General features: G+C 38.9%; 1 protein-coding gene across 1 annotated transcript in view; it reads left to right on the top strand.

The window, feature by feature from the left end:
- Nucleotides 1-15,783, top strand: part of igf1ra (insulin-like growth factor 1a receptor) — an 88,917-nt gene extending 73,134 nt beyond the window's left edge. The window contains exons 11-21 of the mRNA XM_033968041.2: nucleotides 2,952-3,217; nucleotides 3,772-3,914; nucleotides 4,637-4,802; nucleotides 4,882-4,981; nucleotides 5,844-5,914; nucleotides 6,433-6,662; nucleotides 6,879-6,983; nucleotides 8,299-8,458; nucleotides 8,794-8,923; nucleotides 9,064-9,198; nucleotides 15,031-15,783. Coding sequence (XP_033823932.1) covers nucleotides 2,952-3,217; nucleotides 3,772-3,914; nucleotides 4,637-4,802; nucleotides 4,882-4,981; nucleotides 5,844-5,914; nucleotides 6,433-6,662; nucleotides 6,879-6,983; nucleotides 8,299-8,458; nucleotides 8,794-8,923; nucleotides 9,064-9,198; nucleotides 15,031-15,517 — 1,993 coding nt within the window. The 3' untranslated portion in view covers nucleotides 15,518-15,783. The remainder of the gene's footprint in view (nucleotides 1-2,951; nucleotides 3,218-3,771; nucleotides 3,915-4,636; nucleotides 4,803-4,881; nucleotides 4,982-5,843; nucleotides 5,915-6,432; nucleotides 6,663-6,878; nucleotides 6,984-8,298; nucleotides 8,459-8,793; nucleotides 8,924-9,063; nucleotides 9,199-15,030) is intronic.
- Nucleotides 15,784-24,032: the final 8,249 nt, after the last annotated feature.

The raw sequence follows: 24,032 nt of genomic DNA, 5'->3' as shown, positions 1-24,032 counted from the left end.
ACAAGCAGGAAGAGGTTCTCCTCTAGGTCAAATAAGAGTCAGGTTTGTGGAGATGTGAGCCTGCTCGGAGTATGGACACATGTTTTTCAGTGCAATAAAAACATCCAAAATGAAAAATAAAAACACGTTTTACTTTACTTATTTTACTTTACTTTACTAGCATACTTTTTACTAAAAGTTTTTTTGTCTTTAACAATGCACTAGACTTGAACAGCAAAAAATAGATCACTGTCTGAAATGAACTAAGACTTGGGAACCATAGCAACATGTTTATTTTTCTAATCAGTGTCTTGGGTGATCATTCAAGCCTTGCTTCAAATGTTTTGCTGTAATACACAGTAAGCTTATTACGGTATTTTTTTGGCTAAAGTGACAAAAATCTGGGCCTCCACCTGATGTTTGAAAGCAGCTAAACTGCTCTGAAAACCCTCCAGCTGACCCTCCTCTGGCTCCTCTCTGCAGCAGCGTCCTCACACAGTCTTACGGCCTGGTGCTGCTCACAGAACATTTGAGCTCATTTCACTTTTCACTGACGGGCTTTGGCTTTACAGCAGCTCCTCTTCTGTCTGTCACACTGAAATGTTAGCGTGTTAGCATGTTAGCGCGACTGGGCTTTCCCACGGTGCTTGTGCCGGGCTGTAGGATCAGGTCTCCTCCACACCACAGGACCTGCAGTCTCTGAGCAACAGGCCACAGTGGAGGGTGTGTGTAGAGGTATTCATAGTCTTATAGTAGCAGAGGTGTGTAGTACTCTGACTTACAGTTACCATTTTAAGAAATTGTACTTTTCTAGCAGCAGACTTTTACTCCTACTTGAGTAATATTTTTTATTAAAGTAATAGTACTCTAACTTGAGTAAAGTTTTGGTTACTCTTCCAACTGTGAGCAAGTTGACAATATGAAATGAGTTAAACATTTGTGTTTCTTGCACCGCTCCTCCAGAGATTTAGTCTCATTTTTATTGTCCTCTGGAAATACCAGATTTTGTGCATAATTTAATGTTTTATCCTTCACATTACATTAACATAAAATTATGAATCAGAAGTTATGTCTTGACAGTTACTCTTTAAGTTACTTTTACTCGAGAAGTACTTTACCCAAATACTTTTTTACTCTTGAGTAATTTCTTGGACCGCTACTTTGTACTTCTACTTGACTAATATTATTCTGAAGTAACCTTACTCTTACTTGAGTAAAATTTTTGGCTACTTTATCCACCTCTGAATAATAGTAATGAATAACCAATATCTGATAGTAACTAGTTTCTTCAAAATAATGCTTTTTTACAAAAAATTTTAATGGAAAAAAAAAAAATTAAATTAAAAAGCTAGAGTATATTTTAGTGTTAATGTAAATCTACTTGTGCAGTAGTCGCTCAGTAGTAGAGCATTAGCCCATGTACTAGTGTTGTCATGATACTAAAATTTCAAACTCGATTTCGATACTAAGGAATAGACTTGATACTCAATACCGATGCCACGATGATGATAAAAAACACTCTTTATTTAAACAGTAGAATGTGATTTTCAACATTAAATCATAGTACTTTCTTTTATTTTCCCACATGTTCCAGTAGGTTCCATAGTGGTCCATGGGTGTATACTAGTCTGTGTGTCTTATACTTGTTCTGATACAGCGCAACATCATTCTAAAGCTATTCAGGAAATGTTCATTTCTGTCCTATCAATGTGACTTATTGATACTTGCTAAAATGAGCATCTAGATTTAATACTAGTTGTAGATTAGTATCTGATTTTTGATTTTTGATTTTTGACAACCCTAACACGTACCCAATTTGATCCCTGTTTAAACCAATGAATACTGTTGTTGTGTGCTTGGCTAAGACACTTCATCAACCTCGTCCAAATATGAATGTAGTGTTGAGTCTTATTATTAGCCAACCATTACCAGGTAGGCCTATGTCAGATGCCCTTTTATTCAGTTGGGTTATGCTGTGAGCGTTACGTCTCTGCTGCTCCGTTTGAGGCAGTTACATAAAGTGTAGGTCACTGTCACTGCTCTCAGACTGTCTGGCCAAGAAAACTCACTTATTATTTTTATATTCAACCATTTTCTGTCTGGCTGTCCTGTTTTCCAGTCTAATAATGTTGCGGGGGAAAATGCGTCCAGTGCATCTGTGTGTGTGTGTGTGTCCACTGATCTGTCTGACCTCATCACTCCTCACTACACCACCGGGAGCAATATCCCTCCGCCCGCTCCTATGAGACACATACACGTCTGCACTCGTTTAAGGTTTAGTCTGGGGACAGTTCCACTTGTGATCATTAATATGGAAATCAAAGTTTACCCAGAGATTAAACCCTGGCGGTGTTAGAGAAGAGGAGATGGAGAGGCTGAGGAGGTTGATGATTCTACTGCAGGGTTGTAGCTGAAATATGGATAAAGAAGAGGAGAGGGAGTGCATTTGTAGTGTACTGAGAGAGAGGGAGAGAGAGATTAGTTGAGATGTAACATTCATTGTACTTTGTCTTCCAAATACAACAGTAACTCTAGAAATCCATTCACTGTACCTGATTTTTACTGTCTTAAAAATGTGAAAAGAAAAGGTTCATTTTAAACGTTTTCAGTGGTCCAAAGTTATTCTTCACCTATTATTAGATTATATTGTATTAGAGTTTATAAGCGCTTTTTTCACAACTTTCAGAGAGTAGAGTGGAGTTTTGCCATGATGGTAAAGCTAATAACAACTAACATGCACTTCCTGATACTCTGACAATAAAATAAAATGTCATCCTAATCCTTCAGACTCCTGTGTATTTTTAAAGTCCATAAATCTTCAAACTTTTGATCAGGTCAGCCAGTTAACGGCAGCATGTTTTTAGCTTGTAACAAACTGCTTTCTTTTTCACTGTGTCAGAGATACAGCCGTATACAAGACTACTGTGACCAACAAAATGTACTCACCCTGATTAAACTAATGTGTGTTTCAGACCTCCAGACCGTCGCCGTAGAGACGTCTTTGCCGTGGCTAACAGCACACAGGCTAACGTGTCCGTGGGAGTGGGGGACAACAGCACAGACGGCCTGCCCGCTGTCAGAGAGTTCCCGTTCTCTGAGGATAGGAGTAGCTCAGAGTATCTGGACATCTGGCACCTGCGGCCCTTCACCCTATACAGGATAGATGTGCACGCCTGCAATGAGGAGGTGGGACGCTGCAGCGCCTCCGACTTTGTGTTTGCCAGGACCAAACCAGCAGGTAAAAGCAGCACACGGTTAAACTTGCTTAAAATAGCTTCAAGTAATTATACTTATTTTTAATAGTTTGACTGGTATAGATTGATTTTATAGTAACAATATATAATAATAATATATATATTTTTGTATTATTATTATTATTGTTACAATGGGCAAAATACAAATATAGAATCACAAAATAATAAGACGTTCACTACATATGAAAATTATTAAATTATTCAAATAAAACTACCGGTAGTTGGAATCAGACAATATCAAAAATGTTCTAAAATAGGGTCAGATCTTGCTTCACTGTAACCAGAAATACTGAGTCAAGTATCTAGACCTGGGTTGTCCAAACTATAGCCCGAGGGCCAAATGCAACCCTCAAACCATTTTTGTTAGCCCTCAGACCTCCTGCTGAATTGACCTGAATAAACATAGACAGTACTATTTACTGCAAATTTAAACCACTGTATCCTCCATAAAATTGCATTGCATTATAATATGTATGCACGTAGATATGGAATTAGTGCTGTGTATTTACCAGTGTTCGTTGTTGTCTGTGTGAAACAGAGAAAGCAGATGACATCCCGGGGCGCGTGCAGGTGCAGATTGATGATAAGGCAGAGGGCAGTGTGCTGCTGCACTGGCCTGAGCCCGTCACGCCCAACGGAGTGGTGCTTGTGTACGAGATCAAGTACAGACTGGGCCCTGAGGTCAGAACAACAAACATACATATACATAAATGCGCTCTGTTACATACACGCATACATACATATATATATGTATATATACATACATGGTGTATGAGATCAAGTACAGACTGGGACAGTCTCTGACAAGGTCAGAGACTGGGACTATTACATACACACACTATTATGTCTGACCAGAGAGGAGAAAGTTTTACATTTACAAGGACAGGCTGGACCACGAGGTCAAGTACTGAGACATACACATACACACAGTGTTATGTCTGAGCAGAGAGGAGAGAGTTTTACACTGTCAAGTACAGAATGGGCCCTTAGGTCAGAGACTGGGACTATTATACACTGTTATGTCTGGCAGAGAGAGGAAATTTTTAACTTGTTTCAAGTTAAGTTAATATCAGTTTTATCCACATTTATATATATAAAAAAGTTGGTAACTGATCAACAGTTCCTTTTACTATTGGAGCAGGTTGAGTGAATTTGAAGGACAAACATGCTCAAGTTGAGGTGATTTTATTTATACCCACTGGTAGGACTTGTTGAAGTTGGCTTCCATGCGTTTATTAAAATGACAATAATCACAATCACATTAAGCTTTATTGCTGTGCAAGTAACCAGAAATTCAATACATGCTAAGATAAGTCATAGAAAAGTACCCAGGCAATAAGTGAATACAGATATGGATGAATAAGATAAATACAGTCTGATGTACTGTCCCTCCTGCGTTGCAGCCAGAGAAGCAAGAGTGTGTGTCGCAGCAGCACTACCGCATCCACAGGGGGGGGCGCCTCTCTTTTTTGGGACCAGGGAACTACTCAGCCCGAGTTCGAGCCACATCTCTGGCTGGTAACGGGTCATGGACAGAGAGCGTGTCCTTCTACGTACCTCCACCCAAACGTGAGCGCCCCTCCTTGGGCAGTATATTCTCTGTGATCATAAACATGTTTGCACTCATATGTGCTGGTCCTATGAACAGGGGACCTGGAGAAGCTGTACCTGGTCATCATCCTGCCCATCATAGTGATGCTGATCATCGCAGCCATCATCACTGGGGTCTTCTACATGAGCAAAAAGAGGTGAGGGGTATAGTTAGTTATATAGTTTCATATTTAAATAAGTGAAATATTATCTTTTGGAACTGTTCACCATGTTTACTATGGTTTGATCAAGCTAAAAACACTAGCTGTTAGCATTCTAGTTGGTTGTGATATGTAGGTTGGAGCACTAGACAATGCAAAGATGTGTGTGAAGATGTGTGACATTCACTCGAAGAACTGCCCAGGATTACTCATAGATGTCAATAGATTTGTTAAAAAGAATTTAGCTAAAAGATGCAGAGCAGTATACCGATTTTTTTAAAGGATACCTAATCTGCAATCGACCTTTCAGAGCTTTTAACCATGTTATAGTTGTTGCCCCTTGTTTGAGTGATATTTATACTCTTTTTTTATAACGACTAAACATCGTTGCTCCGACCTACACCCGTTTTCACTGCCACCGGCACATGCCCACTGATTTTTTCTTACTTCATTCTCCAATTTTATTTTCTTAATCAGTGATACATGTAGGATTTAGCAGCATCACATAGCCATTTTGACACAAATCTGTGGTCTACAGCTATCCATAGGAGGAGTCAAAAGTATGCAGCGATTTGTTGAAATGATGTTTACGGTAACATACTGTAAAGGGGCAAGTGCAAATCAGTTTCTAATACATCACTGGCCTCCACAAAGTCATTATTAAGTCATTTTAGATCAAAATTGTGATTTAAAATGCCCAAATTTTAACATAAAGATCCACAGTTTTCCAAGAGTATAGGCTCTTTTGTTGTTTTTTTGAAAGCCTAAAAGTAATTATGCTATACAGGTGTATTACTATTACAACACACGAACCATGCCATTCCAAACCATTCCTAACCCAGACTGCTTCTCCCCACAGGAATAACGATCGCCTTGGCAACGGAGTCCTGTACGCCTCTGTGAACCCGGAGTACTTCAGCGCAGCCGAGAGTAAGAATGCCCCCTCCTTTAAAGTGGAACTTAACACCAGATCAATCTTTTTTTTGCTGTGTATATGGTTTTTGAATAGTATTATCTACTGTTTCTAGTCATTTTTGTGCAAAGTAGGTAAATCTGCAGCTTTGTTTAAAAACAGTCAAAATCTAAGTGGGTGCTGCCTCCAGTGGCCTCTGTAATTTACTATTTGACATTACAAAAGACAACCCTGATTAAAGGTGTTTCAGATTACAAACACCTGGCTGCAGGACCGGAGTTTGACGTGTGGATCCCTTTTAGAACAATGACACCCCCAGACCCCGGCCTCCTCTCTCCTCACTCTCCCCTTTAGCCTTTCAGACCCCGCCCCTCCTCCCCCCTCACTCTCCCCTTTAGTCCTCCAAGTACTGCCCAGTTTAGCTGCTCTATTTCAAATGTGTTTTGTGGGTGGACTTTAGGTGTTAAGTCTGACTTTTACCCTTTTTACCGCTGCTGTCTGTACTGACCTGAGGGTGCGCTTGTGTGCGTGACAGTGTACGTGCCGGACGAGTGGGAGGTGGCACGTGAGAAGATCAGCATGCACCGTGAGCTGGGCCAGGGCTCCTTCGGCATGGTGTACGAGGGCACCGCCAAGGGAGTGGTCAAGGACGAGCCGGAGACCAGGGTGGCCATTAAAACGGTCAACGAGACAGCCAGCATGAGGGAGAGAATTGAGTTTTTGAACGAAGCTTCGGTCATGAAAGAGTTCAACTGTCACCACGTGGTAAGAGCTAAGGATATTCTACTGTTTGTATGTGAGGTAATGTGATGTCAAATGGAACAGGGTTTGGATGTTCCATTTGTATTGAAACTAGAAGGTGAACAAATATATATTTTAGTTTTACAAAATATCTAAATATTTTGATTCAGGTACATTTTCAATAACTCTTGTTTTCCTGTGTTGTAACTGATGGTATTGTTGTGCTCTGTGATTGGTCAGGTGCGGTTGCTGGGCGTGGTCTCACAAGGGCAGCCCACTCTAGTTATAATGGAGCTGATGACCCGTGGAGACCTCAAAAGTCACCTGCGCTCGCTTCGAAAACCAGTGAGTATTCCATAACAGAGCCTAATACTATACCCCACTTCCATACCATATCCTACTACTGTACCTCACTATATACCATACCCTAGCCTAATACTACACCCAACTGTATCCTGCCATAGTCTACCACCGCACCCTACCATACATGACCATACCAAACCACACTTTAGCCTACTACCATACCCTACACTACCCACAGTCTGTTCTGTTCTATTCTACCTTGTGATGGCATGAAGCATCACAAGGTAATAGCTATTTTCTACTTTTTGCTCAGTACAGATGAGCAATTCCAAGGATGAAATTATCCAAATGATTCTAGTGAAGGTGTATGGAGTTTAAAACACACAGTGGAGCACTTCCTGTATTACCACTTGATGTTATCACTACGTGGAATCAACCTCTGAAGCCAAAATCGTATGATTCTTTTCTATGTATCAAATGTGAGATAAAACACATTGAGTTCATTGTATTCCTCTGTAGATAATGAATCATGTTGTAGCCAAGGCTGCTGTAACAGGATGTGAGTGTCCAGAGACCAGACTGAGACCAGGCCAAGGCCACATGCAGCTATGGGAAAGAATAAAACAATACAATCAGGCCAGGACAAGATGTTAACGTGTTCTTGATTTTAAAACCGAACAATTTGGTCAACATTTGGTGCCATAAATTCATTTTTTTTTCAAAACCAGTATAAAATGTGTCATGCCAAGTACTTTAATACTGATTCAGATCGAAATCCACTTTATTTATATAACACATTTATTAAAAAAAGACTGATTCTGATCAACTGTGGAATGGTAAGTTAGTCTAAATTGCACCTTTGATATAGCTGATGGCTTTTATAGAGTATTATTATTACAGGTTTAAGCCCTGTGTAGTCCTGATGTAGACTTGGTTTGGTCCTATTCTAGTCCTGGTTTAGTTCTGGTCTAGCTGAGGTTTAGTCTTAGTTAAAGGCATTGAACCAGATTTTTTGTGTGCCTTAACTGTCTTGTCCCAGTAGAGATAGGCTCTTGAGGTCAAAATAAGCCCACTGTGTACTGTCTGCATCTATTTATGAAGTGATTTATTGTGCATTAATCAGGAAGTGCATGTTAGCATGCTAGTTGTTGTTAGCAATACTGTCACGGCAAAATAAGGTAAGTGAGGAATAACTTTGGACCACTGCAACCCTAGTTCTGTTTTTCACATTTTTAAGACAGCAGTTTCCCAGTTATAATGTGATGTTAAGTCAGTTGTTTCTTCTTAGAAGCCTTATTTGTCATAATCATACAAAGAAAATTCAAATCCTGACCTCTCCCACCTCCTCTTTTGTCAGAACTCTACCACACAGGTGCTGCCTCCTCTGAAGAAGATGATCCAGATGGCAGGAGAGATCGCAGATGGCATGGCTTACCTGAACGCCAACAAGTTTGTGCACCGTGACCTGGCAGCAAGGAACTGCATGGTGGCTGAGGACTTCACAGTCAAGATAGGAGGTCGGACTGTTTAAAGGACAGAAATATGCCAAATATCAACACTAGACAAAGTGTTATGGTGTGGCTCCCTGTGAAAGGGATTAATGATGACATTTGCACATAATGTGTCTTATACAGCGCTATCCAGATGCTCAAAGTCACTTTGCAATACTGTGCATTATTCACTCCACACTCAGTGGTGGTAATTGTAGCCACAGCTGTCCTGGGACAGATTGATAGAAATCTTCTGGCTTGTGGGTGAATACTCTACTACTGACCCACAGCCACATCAGGTGTAATTAAATAGCATTCAGTGATAAACAGTCCCTAACCTCTTTGTTTTTCTTGTCCCACAGATTTTGGCATGACAAGGGACATTTACGAGACAGACTACTACAGAAAGGGAGGGAAGGGTCTGCTGCCTGTGCGCTGGATGTCCCCCGAGTCTCTGAAAGACGGCGTCTTCACCACTATGTCGGACGTGTGGTAGGTTCACACTGTGGTACTGCTGCTACTTCTAGTGATGACTATCTGCAACAAAGTCAATTCAAAGAGCAAATTGTTTGTAACTTAGCCATTTAAACAAGTTCTGCTGTATATATTACCTGACATTTACCGTGTCGTAGGTCCTTCGGCGTGGTGCTATGGGAAATTGCCACGTTAGCGGAGCAGCCATACCAAGGCATGTCCAATGAGCAGGTCCTGCGCTTCGTCATGGAGGGTGGCCTGCTGGACAAACCCGACAACTGCCCCGACATGTTGTAAGTACACCTCCTCCCACCGGCATATACCCCAAATACTCCAAAAGTATCCCAAACTTTCAAAAGAGAAAAAAACCCAAACATATTTGGCCTGTGTTTTATGGTGAAAATAAATTATTTGAATATAAATGGACAATAAAATACAGTAAGGATTGGTTAGCACGCTTCTCAAAGAGCTCAAAGTCATTCATTTATTTACACTGTGGTAGAGCCACAGCTGCCCTGGGGCCTCTGACAGAAGTCGGACTGCCTTTCTATTGACCCTCATAGTAACAGATGTGTGAAGTGTCCTGCCCAGAGACACAAAAATAGTAGTACCAGAATAAGAGGGGAATTTAAATTAACACTCTACCGCCTAAACTACTGTTGCTGCAGAATCAGGTTTTTTTTTATAATTAAAGTAAAATTAATTGAAATTTTGAAGAATTTGAATAAAAATATATAACAAAAAGAAGATTATTTGAGACAGAATCACCGAACATCTGGTCCTGCACATGCTTAGTTTGAATAGTTCAAAACAAAACTTTTTTTCAAAGCAAAGTTATTTTCTTAAAGGACCTGTACATGATTTTAAACCTTGAGTGAGATACACGTTTGCGTGTGAGCTTAGTCCTTTCCGCCGCTGTGATATTGCACCATGACACAGACACAAGTATCTGGGATGGTGTCAGGTCAGAACTGTTTCCACACAGTTCCCATCAATCTCTTCCCTCTTAATGTTGCATTCTCACTCTTGAAAAATGCAGCATGACAGAGAATGAAGTGGTTGGGATAGTCATACGCAGTTGATTCCCATGATTCTTAGGGACGAATGTTGATTGGATGAAAATCAGTGATCATCTCAGTAGCTTCTCTATTAGTTATTCCTGAGCAATATGCTTTGTAAAATGCATAGGTTACGTTTTTCAGTCTTTTTTTCTCAATTAACTGCATTTACACTATACACTGCATACTATAAAGGCCTTTGATCTCAACCAGAACAAATTTAAATCAGGTAAAGGCCCAATAACACAAACCAGTCTCCTCATTGAGAAACCCTCCCCTGGGCTCCTATGTCAGGCCCTCTGCAGACACATTGTTACCCAGTGCCGCTTACACAACTCAGGCCGCACTAGTACTCTGGCTCTGGTCTATTCTGGTGCGAGCGTGTGCTATCATGTGATATGAGCAGAGGCTGAGCCAAGACCAGGGCTCACATTCACGTCATGCTTTTAAAAGGGGCTCTGACGTGAGCGCGGGCCCCTGCTGTCGGCCCCTGTGAGCGACCCCTGTGAGCGGCCCATAGAAGGGAGGCCCCGGCTGGAGTGGGGCCGGCCCAGATGCTGCTCATTCCAGCTGCCTATGAGGGCGAGAGGAGGGCAGCACGGTCAGCCAAGCAAGTGCACACGCCACAGGAATGCGTCTTCATTTGTGATTTATAGAGCAGACAGATTAGTAAAGGTGTTTATGGTCTTGTAATGTTGTTTCTTTACCTATGACATACTTGGGCTGGGTTTTGTTTATTCAATACTTATTTTAGCAACGGTTTCAGTGTATAGTTGGCGTTCACGTTCAGAATTTGTTGATGTCATAGTTTGAGACGGAGGGCAGGGGTCTATTCATGGGTCTCAAGCTATGGCAACCGTCCTCCGTGGTCATAGCAATTAAGCGTTTCAAATCAAAATATTGTATCTTTTGAATGGGGAGAGGCTCTTACCGGGTCTGCACAAATTCCTTCAAATCAGGAAAGAATTGTTTGTCTGAAACCCATGAATAGAGGTTATGCATTGACATCATTTTAATCAAAAAAAAAAAAGCTCTGAGGGAGAACTATGCGCAGCACAACAGACAAATGTGTTTCTTTGTTTTTTATTGACTCATTTTTGTCTGTGGAGATACTTTTTCTCCCCAGAATAATTATTTCCTCTCAAACAATTTATTTCTGCAGAGTAAGGTTCTGTTCAAGTTTGTCTGATCCGAGTCTGTATCAGTGATGAATGTGTTTTAAGTACTGTTGACTTGATTTTCTTGTTTTAGATGTTTAGCGGAGTTGTAGACTGTTGTACATGTTACTAGACTATAACAGCTCCTTCGCATTTTAGATGTTTTAAGCTTTTACCAAAGAAAATGTCATGACTAACTATTAGAGATAGACCAATATACCAGTCGTCCGTTATATCAGGCATATATTTGGACTTTTTAGCGTATCAGCTTTCAGACTTAAGTCTCCAGCCCTTAAGCCTTTTAGTTGTGTTGCGCCTAAAAAATCCATACAAGGCTTTTTTAGTTTAATACAAAGAGAAATCTGCAGTTAACACATGACTACAGCTCTCTCATAGGTTTGTGGTAAAAAAAGGGCTGTGGTTGAAATTTAAATTATTAACATTATTTGGGGAAAATAATGGAAACCCGCCCTACACATCGGACCAATATTGGCAGAGCTTATCGGCCTCTGGATTCTAAACAATCGGTATCGGCATCAGCCATGAAAAAAAACCCAACTTATATCGGTCGATCTCTTGTCACCATTAAATATTATCGGCCTATAGAATGTTGTGATGTCCCAGCAATTTAAACTCTGTGGGAGATGCACTGTTTGTGAAAGAAATCCAAACCTACTGTATCATCCACAAATGTTGAACCTTATCATTATTTGTTTGGGAATTGCTCCACGAACTTGCCATATCAACCTAATGGCTTAAAAGACTTCAGCTGATAACAGAGACATTTTTGGGGTGTTTCTGAAATGTTATAGAAAATAGAACAACCTTAGCTCATTTATACTGACAGAGAAGACGTTGAACTTTGTGCCAGTTCTTGTTTCACGTGGACAGGCCCAGGAATTACAGATATTAACTATAAACCAGGTCAACAAATCTGCAATCTGACAGTTAAACAGCAACTTCCACCATATAATTCTGACCTGTCCTACAGCTCAGGTTAAACTATAGGGAGTCCAGAATGTTGAGGTTTGTTGGTCCAGACATCTTTGATAAACTTGTTCTTTTTAGTTTTTTTGTTTTTTTTAACCGTATTTGAATTGCACTTCCCCTTGTTGCCAGCAGAGGGCACAGGGACTCTTTTAGACTTGTTCATAGAGTTGTTTTTTCTTTTTTACACATACATTATTTTAAGACCAATGCTGCGATGGCCTTAAGTAGCCTCATCTGTCTTTGAAGGCGGAGGGCAGACGGTCCATGTCAGTGCATTTGTCCAGTTTGTCTCTGACCTCAATGAGAAGGCATCCCCTCCTCTCTACTTCTTCTTTCTCTCCCCCTCTCACTCCCCTCCCATAGCTCTCCCCGCTCCCTCTTTCCGTCCCTATCTCCTCCATCTTTTCTCTGTTTTACCCCCCTCATGCATTCTCCTCTTTCTCCTTCCTCTATCTTCTCTTATTCCCTCTCTCCTTTCCTTCCTCTATCCTTCCTTCTCTCCCCCTCTATTGCCACAACTCACCTAAAAGGCAGACACAGAGCGGTGTTGAGCAGACACAAGCGTGCGTTGCCATGGCAGCCTTGTGTTTTGTCCTGGATACAGTGTGTGTGTGGGTGTGTGTGGGGGGGGGGGGGTGTGGGTGGGTGTGTGTGTGTGTGTGTGTGTGTGGAGGGGGTCCTTAATCCCATGTGAAGGTATTTCGAAGTACTGAAATCAAGCTCCAAGGTAGTTTGTTTTGATAAGAATGTTTTACAGTCATTTATGTATCTCCATGGAGACGGGTCCTGATGATAAATGATGTGAATATCAAAGTAAAGTAAAGTCAATATGATTTTTCAACATTTTCAGTTTGATTTCTTATTCTTAAAAACTAATTTCTTTCATAATTGATTTCCTGAACAAAAATCTGTCTTCCAAACCACTTGCTTGTACTTGTGGATTGGCTGTAGACCTCTCCATTAAATAAATCCAAATACTGAAACTTTAGACCTGTCCTCCTCTTCAGAATTGTAGTTGGAGTACATTGATTTGAACATTAAAGGTGCACTATGTAACGTTTTAGTGGAGGATTTGCCACCTGCTAGTCTGCATGGAGGTGTTATCAAATGTTCCACAGTATGGCATAAACTTATCTGTCTCCATGGAAACAAGCTGGGGCATTACCAGGCATGGCAGAATATCTGTTTTTCAAGGTATTTTTAAGCAAACATCACACTTAAAATGTGAGGTAGATAAGTTAAGGCCATACTGTCGAACATTACAGGCAAAGCAATAACATCTCCATAGAGACAAGCAGGTTACAGTCCCTTCATCAGAAAAGTTACATAGAGCACCTTTAAAGGAGCACAGTGTGCACCATGGTAATAGCACAGACTGGAGAAGACTTTTGTATTGTAAGCATTGGAAATTACAGTAAATACTGGTTTGTTGATGAACAGAATGTGTTGTATTGGTTGTGCAACTGTTGTACATGGGCTTCTACTGGTGGTACTAGTGTCTTTTCTATTGTTTAGTTCTAGTTAAGTCGGCTTAGACCTAGTTTGGTCCTGGTTGTGGTGGTGGTGATACTTGTGACTGTACCCATTTGTCTGAAGTGGTACATGTACATCTCAAAGTCTAAACTAAAAAAAAAAAAAAACCCTCTAAAATATTACATCTTTAATGCACAAACTTTATCAAATTAAAGAAAAAATAGAAAATGAATGCCCTAATAAATAACAGTGGGATGTTGTACTTGCTTTAAAGCTGTTGCATCTGAAATGAGGTCAAATAAACAGATATGACTCAGTTCCTTAGTGTCTTCTGCCCTCTACTGGATGAAACAGGGACATGTTGTTTACGACTGTTCGCCTGGTCAGCCAAAACCGCACACTATGACAATAGTTTAAAGAGGGGGTAGTGACTGCTTGCCTTTTTATTTTGAAAATGCTGTATTTGTTGAAAACAACATATTGAGATTTTTTATATGTTTCAATTTCTTTTTTGACTCCGAGTCCCCCAACTTTGCCCATTAAAGCACAACACAATCAGAGTGCACCTCAAAACTACTGCACAGTGCATCAGGTTTGTCAGGTTGCTGTGTACAGTTTTGTGTCATGTTTTTATATATTCATGGAGAATTGTTGTGTGGGAACATGGGTAACACAGGATAGTGGGCTGAGCGTTGCACAGAATCTTGCAGTTAACTGTTAGGAGGGTTTGAATAGAGCCCAGGAGACATTGCAAAAATACTCAAACATGTATGGATCAAACATATATGGTAAATCCTCTTCAGGCATTTTTTTGATGAGAGAACAATGTTATAAAATGGTAGAAAGTTCAAAAAATCAATTAATGATATGGGTGTATCTGGAACTGTATTCCACCTCCCCATTTAGACGTGATTGACAGGCGGATTATACAGTCGGAGAAATGCATGGTCCTTTTGGGTCAAAACAAAAATGGCTGCTTACAAGGAAAGAAAATAAGGCAGAGGACTGAGAAACAGTGCAAACACAATCAAAACTGTAAACTTATTTATCTGTGGTGAAAAAAGTTACATATTTTGTTTTGAATGATATGAGAATTTTTAAGAGCAGATGTCTCAGGGGCTGTGATTGATTCATCTAATGTTTTTTGAACCCTTCTGCATTTGAACAGGATGTAGAAGCGACTAGCCGCTCACGCAGTTTTCTGTAAATAGGGGTATCAAGATGAATCAAGTTAGAATACATCATGTTTAAAAATATCAAATGAACAAGAAGTGACATCTGACTTATTTGTAATATTGAATTGTAATGAGTGCAATAATAACCTTGAATAACCTTGGACCACAACAAACCATTTAAAATTGACCAGTTTTGATTTTCATGTTTTTAAGACAGTCAAAATCAGGTACTTTGTATGTAATTTAATACACTTTTTTTTGCCTGTGTCCAGATTCGAGCTGATGCGCATGTGCTGGCAGTACAACCCCAAAATGCGGCCGTCCTTCCTGGAGATCATCAGCAGCATCAAGGAGGAGATGGAGCCCCCCTTCAGGGACATGAGCTTCTTCTACAGCGAGGACAACAAGCCCCCCGACACTGAGGAGCTGGAGCACATGGATGTGGAGACCATGGAGAACATCCCTTTGGACCCATCCTCCACCCGCCAGCACCCACCCACGTCCTGCTCCACACCCTCCACAGGACAGCAGAGCCCCAGCACTCCGCTGTTAGGAGCTGGGACCCCCCCTACTCCCTTGTCTGTCGCCCCCCAGAGCCCGGCCGCGTCCCCGGACAAACAGTCGGGACAGGGGCTCTCCGCCAACGGCCCTGTGGTGGTATTGCGGCCGAACTTTGACGAGCTGCAGCCGTACGCGCACATGAACGGAGGCAGGAAGAATGAACGCACGCTGCCCCTTCCCCAGTCCTCCGCGTGCTGATGTCACAGCAGTGGGTATCTGTATGAGTTCAAATGAATTCATGAATTTGATTTGAGTCTTTATTACTAGTTCAGATATATTCACGTATTATTATCATTTAGCTGGGAGACTCGTTGCTGATTTTTGAAAAAAACAAAAGCCAAATTTTATTGTGTAATTAAAATTTTATAATTACATTTTGATAATAGGGTTGTTAAAAGTATTGAAAATCAGATACTAATATTAAAATGAGTATCAAAACTAGATACTCATTTAAGCATCAATCCAAAAAAGAAAAATAATAATAATAATCACATAATTGGATAAAATGTGACCTTTCCTGAACAGTTTCATATTGAGTTTTATCAGATCTAGTGTAAGAGACTACATGGTATAATAAACAAATACTACCTGTTATTTTGTGGTGAAAATTACAATATCTAAAAAAACATCCCATCCATTTTCCATTTTCTTCCGCTCCCGGGGTGAGGGAAGTCTGGGAGTCCCTGCTTAGACTGCTGCCCCCGCGACCCGGCCCCGGATCTAAAAAAACAACTTTAAACAAATCATTCAGGTATCAAAACTGGTATCAAGTCTATCCTTAAGTAACAAAATCAAATCCATCTCTGTTTGATAATATTCAGACATGTTCGAATTGTGCAGTGAACAAAATTTTTAAATTTTATTAACGTTTGAGAGAAAATGGAAACACAGTTTTTTCTAATATTTCTGATACTGAATTTGATTTGATTGCAACTAATTCTAAATTCCTATATATCTGGTTTGATTTTTATTCCCCAAGACAATATTTTTTGACAGTTGTTCTTTACAAAAAAACAAAACAAAAAAAAAACAAGAAAATGTTATAACTCTTTTTACTTTCAAATATTTTTAATCTAAATTGGTCCAAATTTCTCAAATCAAGCTTCTGAATTCTGCAATTTGAATACATATAGGTATTGTTGTTTGCAGTGTCTTAGGCGCATCTCGGAAACAAAAACTCAAACAGGGTATCCAGAGCCTCATCTCTAAAGCTGGTGGTACGGATCAGGCGGTACGGAACAGGTGGGGCGATTTCCACTCCTTCATGTTGTTTTGATTTCACACTCGACACTGGGGACTCCTTGTGTAGCCCAACCTGAGACGTTGTGAAAGAAACTGAAATCTTTTTACAAAACACATATCTGCCAGCGCCCCCTACAGACACATATCCGCTGGTTCACCCGAACAGAAGAGCACTTTCCCGACTCTGGCTCTGACTTTCCAATAGGACGTGACTTTTGTATGCGCTGATGAAGATGCCTCAAACTAAGCCTTTCTATTGGTCAAATGAGAGAGTCTGAATCTGCCAAACTGTTGCCAAATCAGTTTTTTAAATTTTAGATTTTTTTTTTTTTTTTTTGCTAATTCCTTTGTACAGGTTTAAATGATGCTTCAAGACTGTGATTCAGAGATGAGATGGATTTGAATTTATACATAATGGAAAATAATACAAATGTAAGGCCTTCTCTGATTGGTTCAAGTACGCAATAACAGACAGATCATGGACCTGCTGAAATTTCACTCTACTAACACAGAACGGTACGAATGATTGGGTATTTTCAAGAACTTTATGAAACAATATTCAGATACAGGTCAGTGTCCATAATATGTATCCTGATACTCAAAGAGGTCTCATACTGAATTATTTTTTTATTGTGTTTTATTAAAATTGCATTAGAATTGCATATCAACAGCGCCCTTAATATCAGAACACAACTCATAAATTAAAAACAACAATTTTTGTCACTGAGTACAACTCTGTTTCACAATTCCTTCATAAAAGTGACAATTAGGCTGGGCCAGATATTAGGGCTGTAGTCGTCAACTAAAGAATACTTGTTCGTATATATTTATATAAAGACAAAGAAAACTTGTGAATCATGAATTTAATCTGCCTTTTTACATGCACCCTTCTGTCAAAAGTTTGGATACACTTTTTCATTTATCTTTCTTCTTTATTTTCATAATTATTTACATTGTAGATTCTCACTGAAGGCAAAAAAAACTATGAATGAACATGTGGAATGTAGTAAACATAAACTACAACTACAACAAGGCCAAGGGTTTGTAGCACTGTCAACAAAGCAAAGGGTGTCTACTCTGAGGATCTGAATATAAAATATAAAAAATATTTAGTTACTTAGAGTTATTTAACTTTTTTTGCTACATAATTCCATATATCTGACATTGTATATTTGATGTCTTCTCTATGTATCTAAAATGTAGAAAGTAGTAAAAGAAAAACAACACTGAACGAGGAGGTGTGTCCAAACTTTTGACAGGTAGTGTAAATACCAAATAATGAAATAATGAATATAATAATGAATGAAATAAAATAATTACCCACCTAATACAAATTTTTATCAACTAAGACACCAGCGACCAATTAATCGGCTAAACGAGTAAAGGCCTATAGCCCTACAATGATCAACAATAATTAAGCCAGGAGAACATCGGGACACTGTTAATTACTCCCCCAAGACCCCTCCCCATCTCACGTGTCTTTCTCTCTTTCAGAATATTAGCTAGTTCTATCTATGCCATATTCATCTCTGCATCACAGCCTTTATTTTGTCTACATTTATCCACAAATGACTGAATATTACAATCAAGGGACACATCACCTCTGCTTTTAGCCCACCATCTTTGTGCTGATAAAGACTAGTCTGAACCAAATAGACCACTGTTTCAACCCAGAAGGAAAGACATGTTACCTTTCCAACATGGCGGCTCTGTTTGGGATGGCCTCTCTACATTTCACATGATCTATTCTGTACGCCTGTGCAGGTTTAGACTGCGCGGGGCTTTTTATACACATCATTTGGTTGGTCACTTTTGTAAACTTTTTCAGAAAATGTTTGCCTCTATGTCTGTACAGAACAAAGCTGCTATTTTATGATTTTTTTACTCTTTTTGGATGTTACAAAGAAATTCTTCAGGTTTGCTATCGGTCTCCACTAGTTCATTTTCTTATACCTGTTTATAGAAAATCTTGAAAATTATTATTATTTTTTTCTGTTGCCCCAAAATTATGTCAAAGCCTTTCGTTTTGTGATGAAAAGTTCCTGTATGTGTCTTGTGGATGTCTGATAATATTTTTAATGTTAATATTATAATTATTATTTGGAATGGACACCTTAGCTCAAAGTGCGAGCGTGTACTTTCGGCACCCTTTTTAAAATTTTGTACTTGTTAGCATTAGCGCCTAGCATAGCCCCTCTAGGTGCGGTTCGATCTCAGGTCAAAGTTGAAGCCTTTTTCTTTCTCTGTGCATTCTCAACCCCCCCCCCCCCCCCAGTGGTCTTCTCTGGTATTGCCCCATCTGTGGGTTTATTATTACAGGAGCAAAACTAGGTAAGAAATGATCTATGTATTGTATGACAGACAAGACATGACAAACATGAACAATTATAGCGACATTTCTACGCTTACAGTTATTTATGAGTAGGGTGATCACCTGAAGTTGTAGAAAAAGAGGATTAATGAATGTGGTAGACGGATGGACCTAAAGTGCGTATGACAGGTTTTCATGTTTTTCTAATTTTGACTTTGTTTGGTGGGATAGTTCCTATGGTAAATATTTAGCATAAGTATACATCAGTTAAGTTGCAGTTTGTGGAGAAAAAGTTGACAAGAAAAGTACAAAAATACAGGAAGTAGCACTGAGTACTTAAACAGAATAACTCTACTTATGTCATCAACAGCAATTAATCCAAAATGCAGTCAATTTACAATGAAGGCATTTTTATCACAATTTGACCCTTCATTTAACAAACAAAGTAATAGTCGAACCATAACTATTGTGCAATTTAGACAAGTTTTGGTCCTTGTTAACATTATGGTTGCTAGGTAACAGTTATGGATTACCTCTATGTCATATCTGCGGCCCATGTCCAACCAGGAAGTAAAATTACAATCTCTTTTAAAAAACAGAAATAACCAGGCAAGATTTTTTGTAAAATCTTAAATATAGTTATGTTAACTATGTTTTCGTCAAATGAGTAGTCTAACCTAACATATGCAGAATATAATATCTGCAATAACACTGTATGATTTTCACTTACTACCCTGAAAGACAGTCCACCCAAAAAGTCTTGGTTTCTTTGCGAGAAAGCAAAGATCATGTTTTCTATGTAAATCTCACTTATATGATTCATGTGGACATTCTCTAAATAAGTGGGTTCTGCCAAAAGAGGGACAGGTACTCACCCTATTTATGAGTGACATTAGATTTTTGATTTTGTTTTCAAATCCAAATTCGGTTCCCAATGTACATTTTAAAGTGTAACTACACACTAAACACCCACAACCATATTTCAAACAGAGCTGCTACACTGGGCATTACCTGCAGGACTAAAGAAGAAAGTGAGAGTGAAGGAGGGTTAGGTCTAAAGGCCTAAGGAACAGTGTGAAGGGTCTAACAGATGTTCACACTTCAAACTCCGCCCCTGCAGCCAGGTGATTGTAATCAGGTTATTTCTGTCTCATTGAGAAATTTGACTTGGAGCAGGGGTCAGTAGCATTAGCATACAGACACGACGTAACAAAACAGAAGAACTGGACAATATACAACCACTCAGGCTTCACACACCTGCACAATCACTACATGTTGTTAATCAATTTTAAGGACTGAGACACGAATCAGAAACATCTTTCATGACATTACCAAATGCTGGAAATTGCAGAGGAAACTCAGATTTAGACGTTTTGGACCAGAATGTTGCAAATTTACCTAGTTTGCTCTAAAGTTTGAAAAAAATGACCACGAACAGTAGATAATACTTTAATACTCAAACACAAATAAGTGGATAGTTAGTTTCATTTTAAACACATAGAGAATTTGACAGAAAACTGAAATCTACCAAGTTTTGCTCCGCTCAAAACCCCCAGCTGCCCTCCCACCTGCCTCCTCCTGTGTCCTACTCCCTCACCCCAGTGCTGTACCCATTGATAGTAGTCCTAGTCTCCTACCTCCTGCCCCCTACGTCCTATGTGTCTTACCCAACAACCTGTCTCCTCATCAATACCTGCCTAAGAACATTACATAGAGCTGTAGTGTGTCATATGCGCACTATGCCCCCTCCTGTTCAGAGCAGAGTATTACATCCCTCTAGTGCCTCCTTAGATTCTGTTATAAACACATATAGGGCTGAGAATCTCAAGAGCATCTAAAGTGACATTCTGGGACTTTACAGAGAAGGGGAAAACATCTGCATATGAACTGACTTATAAAACCCAATTTATTTCAAAATAGTAATACATTTTTTGTTACAGTTCCAAGTTAAACTCTAAGCGATAAACATGGGTAATACGTATGTAAACTCTTCAACATAGTGTAAACTACATAGTATGAACTGCAAACATAACGTCATTGTTATGCTAATTATTGGTTATTCAGAGATTAGTTAACATTTATAAAACACATATTAATGCTTATTAACATTACAGTGAATGTGCAAAAGCATCTGTTGTTAAAAATGCTAATGAACACTTAAATGGGCAGAAGATAGATAACTGAATGCTAACAGAAGTATAATTATGCCTTTCACAGTTAGTTTGTTAATTAGTTAAGCTTGGAAGTATATTTAGCCTGTGCTCTTACAGTTTAAAAAAAAAGTTATTACAATGACAACTGAATCTGGGTTGCCAGAGCCTTAACCTGCAGATAGAGGACACATACAAGTTTTTCTCATTCTCAGTTTATGGACAGGACATGCCTCTTGTGAAAGCTCAGAACCTCCAGAATTCACTTAGTGAACTGCAGAGGCTGCACTAGCACTGACTCATGATTGGCTGATGCTGGGGTTTAGGTAGTGACCATTCATATCTGAGAGTCCCTTTAAGTTTAAACCACTGGATTTTATCATTGAAACTGGCAACCTTGTAATATGTGGTCCCTATGCTACTACTATAAAGTGCCCAAAATGTCACTTTCTCTTTGACTCTCATTCCTTCTCATGTAAACCAACTCACTCTCTCTTCCCTTTGCTGCCCCCTTGTGTTCACTGTTGGCTCTGCAGGGCTTGTTTGGTCTGCTGCCTCTGCCTTAACCACCAAACCCACACGCTCATCCTCTGTCTATTTTCTTATCGTTTAACGTGTGCTTTTGAAAACCAAAAAGAGGACGGCTACTTGTAGAAGGGAACACATTTCAAACAATGGTCTTAACCTCGGCTGGACACGCGCTGAAGGATCGCCTCACTATTTCTGTTTTGGACAAATGTTGCTTGGTTATGATGATTCTTATATTATTATTATTATTGTTATTATATTATTATTATTATTATTTCCTTTTCTTTTGAAGTTTTCTTTCTGTAGGAGTGTTATTTATTTATTTTTTAAATTTTCCTTTTTGTGATATCAGTTTCAATCACTGTATAAACAGCCCTTGATTCAGCATAAAGTTGGATTTTTCTATGTACCTTCTTTGGTGTCATGACTGGGGGACATTCATTATCATTTTTCTATAACTAGAAGTGGTAGAGGTGCCAAAAAATTCTACTCAATTAAAAGTAATGTTACTTCAACATAATATTACTCGAGTAAAAGTACAAAGCAATGATCCAATAAATTACTCAAGTAAAGGTAACTTAAAGAGTAACTGTCAGGACGTAACATCTGATTTATAATTTAAAGTAAATGTAATTGGAAGGACAAAACTTTAGATGATGCACAAAATCTGGTATTTTCCAAAGATAGACACAACAATGAGAAAAACTAAATCATATCCTTTTTGTCCTTTTCTTTGCTTTTGTCACTTGTAGATTTACTCACAGTGGGAAGAGTCACCAAAACTTTTACTCAAGTGAGAGTACTGTACTTCAGTAAAAATATTACTCAAGTAGACATACAAGTGCTGCTAGAAAACTACTTAAGGATAAGTAATACATTTTCAGTAGACTTCACCAAATCTGAAATATTAACTTCTACTTAAAGAGCACTATTTCTTGTCTACAGTTTTGCCTGAAATGTTCTACAGTGCGGCATTAAATTTATCTTGGATTTATTCAGTTAAGAGTTTTTATTGGTCAAAAAAAACTTGAAATAAAACATGAATCTTTATTGTGAATCGAGTCACCTCCACAGTTCTGACCTGGAACTTGGCCTAGTGATGTCACCTACATGGAGATAGTTAACTTTAATATTATGAAACATTCAAGGCAGCATAATAACATGGAGACAGACGGGAGGCAGATCCTCCACCACAAAAAGTTAAATAGTGATAATGAGAGATAGAGAGAGAATGAGATTCTGTACAGATCGAGCTCCAATAATCAAAAATAGTCAATAACCGAAGATAAATGACATTTATTATGTTATATAAGTTCATGTTAAAGCAACACTTTATCAAGAGGATGCCTAGGACTAACGACAAAATTAGACATATTTAAACATGGCAGGATAGAGAGATATGAACAGAATACAACACTTTGCATCTGGTAATTGAGATATTACAGGTGAACAAAAGGATAGTTTCTGTTGGTAACACATATTTACCATAGTTTATTCAGCCATAAAACAACATTAACTATAACTATAACTACCGGTATAACAGATATATAGACATTTAACCTTGAAGGTGCACTATGCTTTTCTGCTTAACGGTCCACCACGTGGCTCTCTCTACTGCTGTGTTTGAAATGTTCCACAGTATGGTATTACACTTGCCACAATTGAATAAATACTAGACAAACATTTTTAATGCTAAAAAATACCTAGAAAAATATGGATTACTAGTGGTGTCCTCTCCACATCTTAAATATCTGATCTTTAACTTGCCCTTTGGGATGCTGTACTGTGGAACATTCCACATCTCCATGTAACAAGCAGGAGGTGGACCCTCCAAAACAGTGCACCTTTAAATAGTATAGAAATAGTCAAATTAACTTAAGATATTCAATACTGCATTTTGTATTTGGATATTGCTGTGATAAACATATATAATATCTTATATTGGCCAATCACACAAATATCACAGTCAGCGGGTTTACAGACGACAGTGTGAAAACAGACTGATACTAAAGGCAGATTATTCTAGACGCCAACAAAAGCAACAGAGTAACAGTTGCAGGGGATTATTCAATAATGGAAAACTACATGCCACCATTCTTTACATTGAACAACCAAATTAGATTCATAATTTAAGGAAAATAACAGTCAGGTATAGTAACCTGGATAAAATAGGATTTTACCTTTACTGTCTTTTATAACTTTTCTAACTTACTAATTGCTGCTACTATTACATGCACAACACTCATGATTATAACAAAGAACAAAACAAATGACATCTATTATTATAGTGAAAGCTAAATCACTTTTTGAAAGTAGGTCCAGTCTGAACAGTTTTATCACTTGGCTCTTTCACTTGGGGTCACTGACTGTTGAACAGACCATTAATGAAAGTCTAACATATACATACACAAAATATATTACTAACAACTTTAACATATTTCCTTCATCTTTCATATCCTATGCAGCTCTCCATACTATTGTC

This window comes from Periophthalmus magnuspinnatus, chromosome 6 (genome assembly GCF_009829125.3).
Source record: "Periophthalmus magnuspinnatus isolate fPerMag1 chromosome 6, fPerMag1.2.pri, whole genome shotgun sequence".
In the NCBI taxonomy this organism is placed as follows: domain Eukaryota; kingdom Metazoa; phylum Chordata; class Actinopteri; order Gobiiformes; family Gobiidae; genus Periophthalmus; species Periophthalmus magnuspinnatus.
The sequence above is the reverse complement of the archived record's forward strand: the minus strand, read 5'-3'. Positions and strand labels throughout refer to the sequence as shown.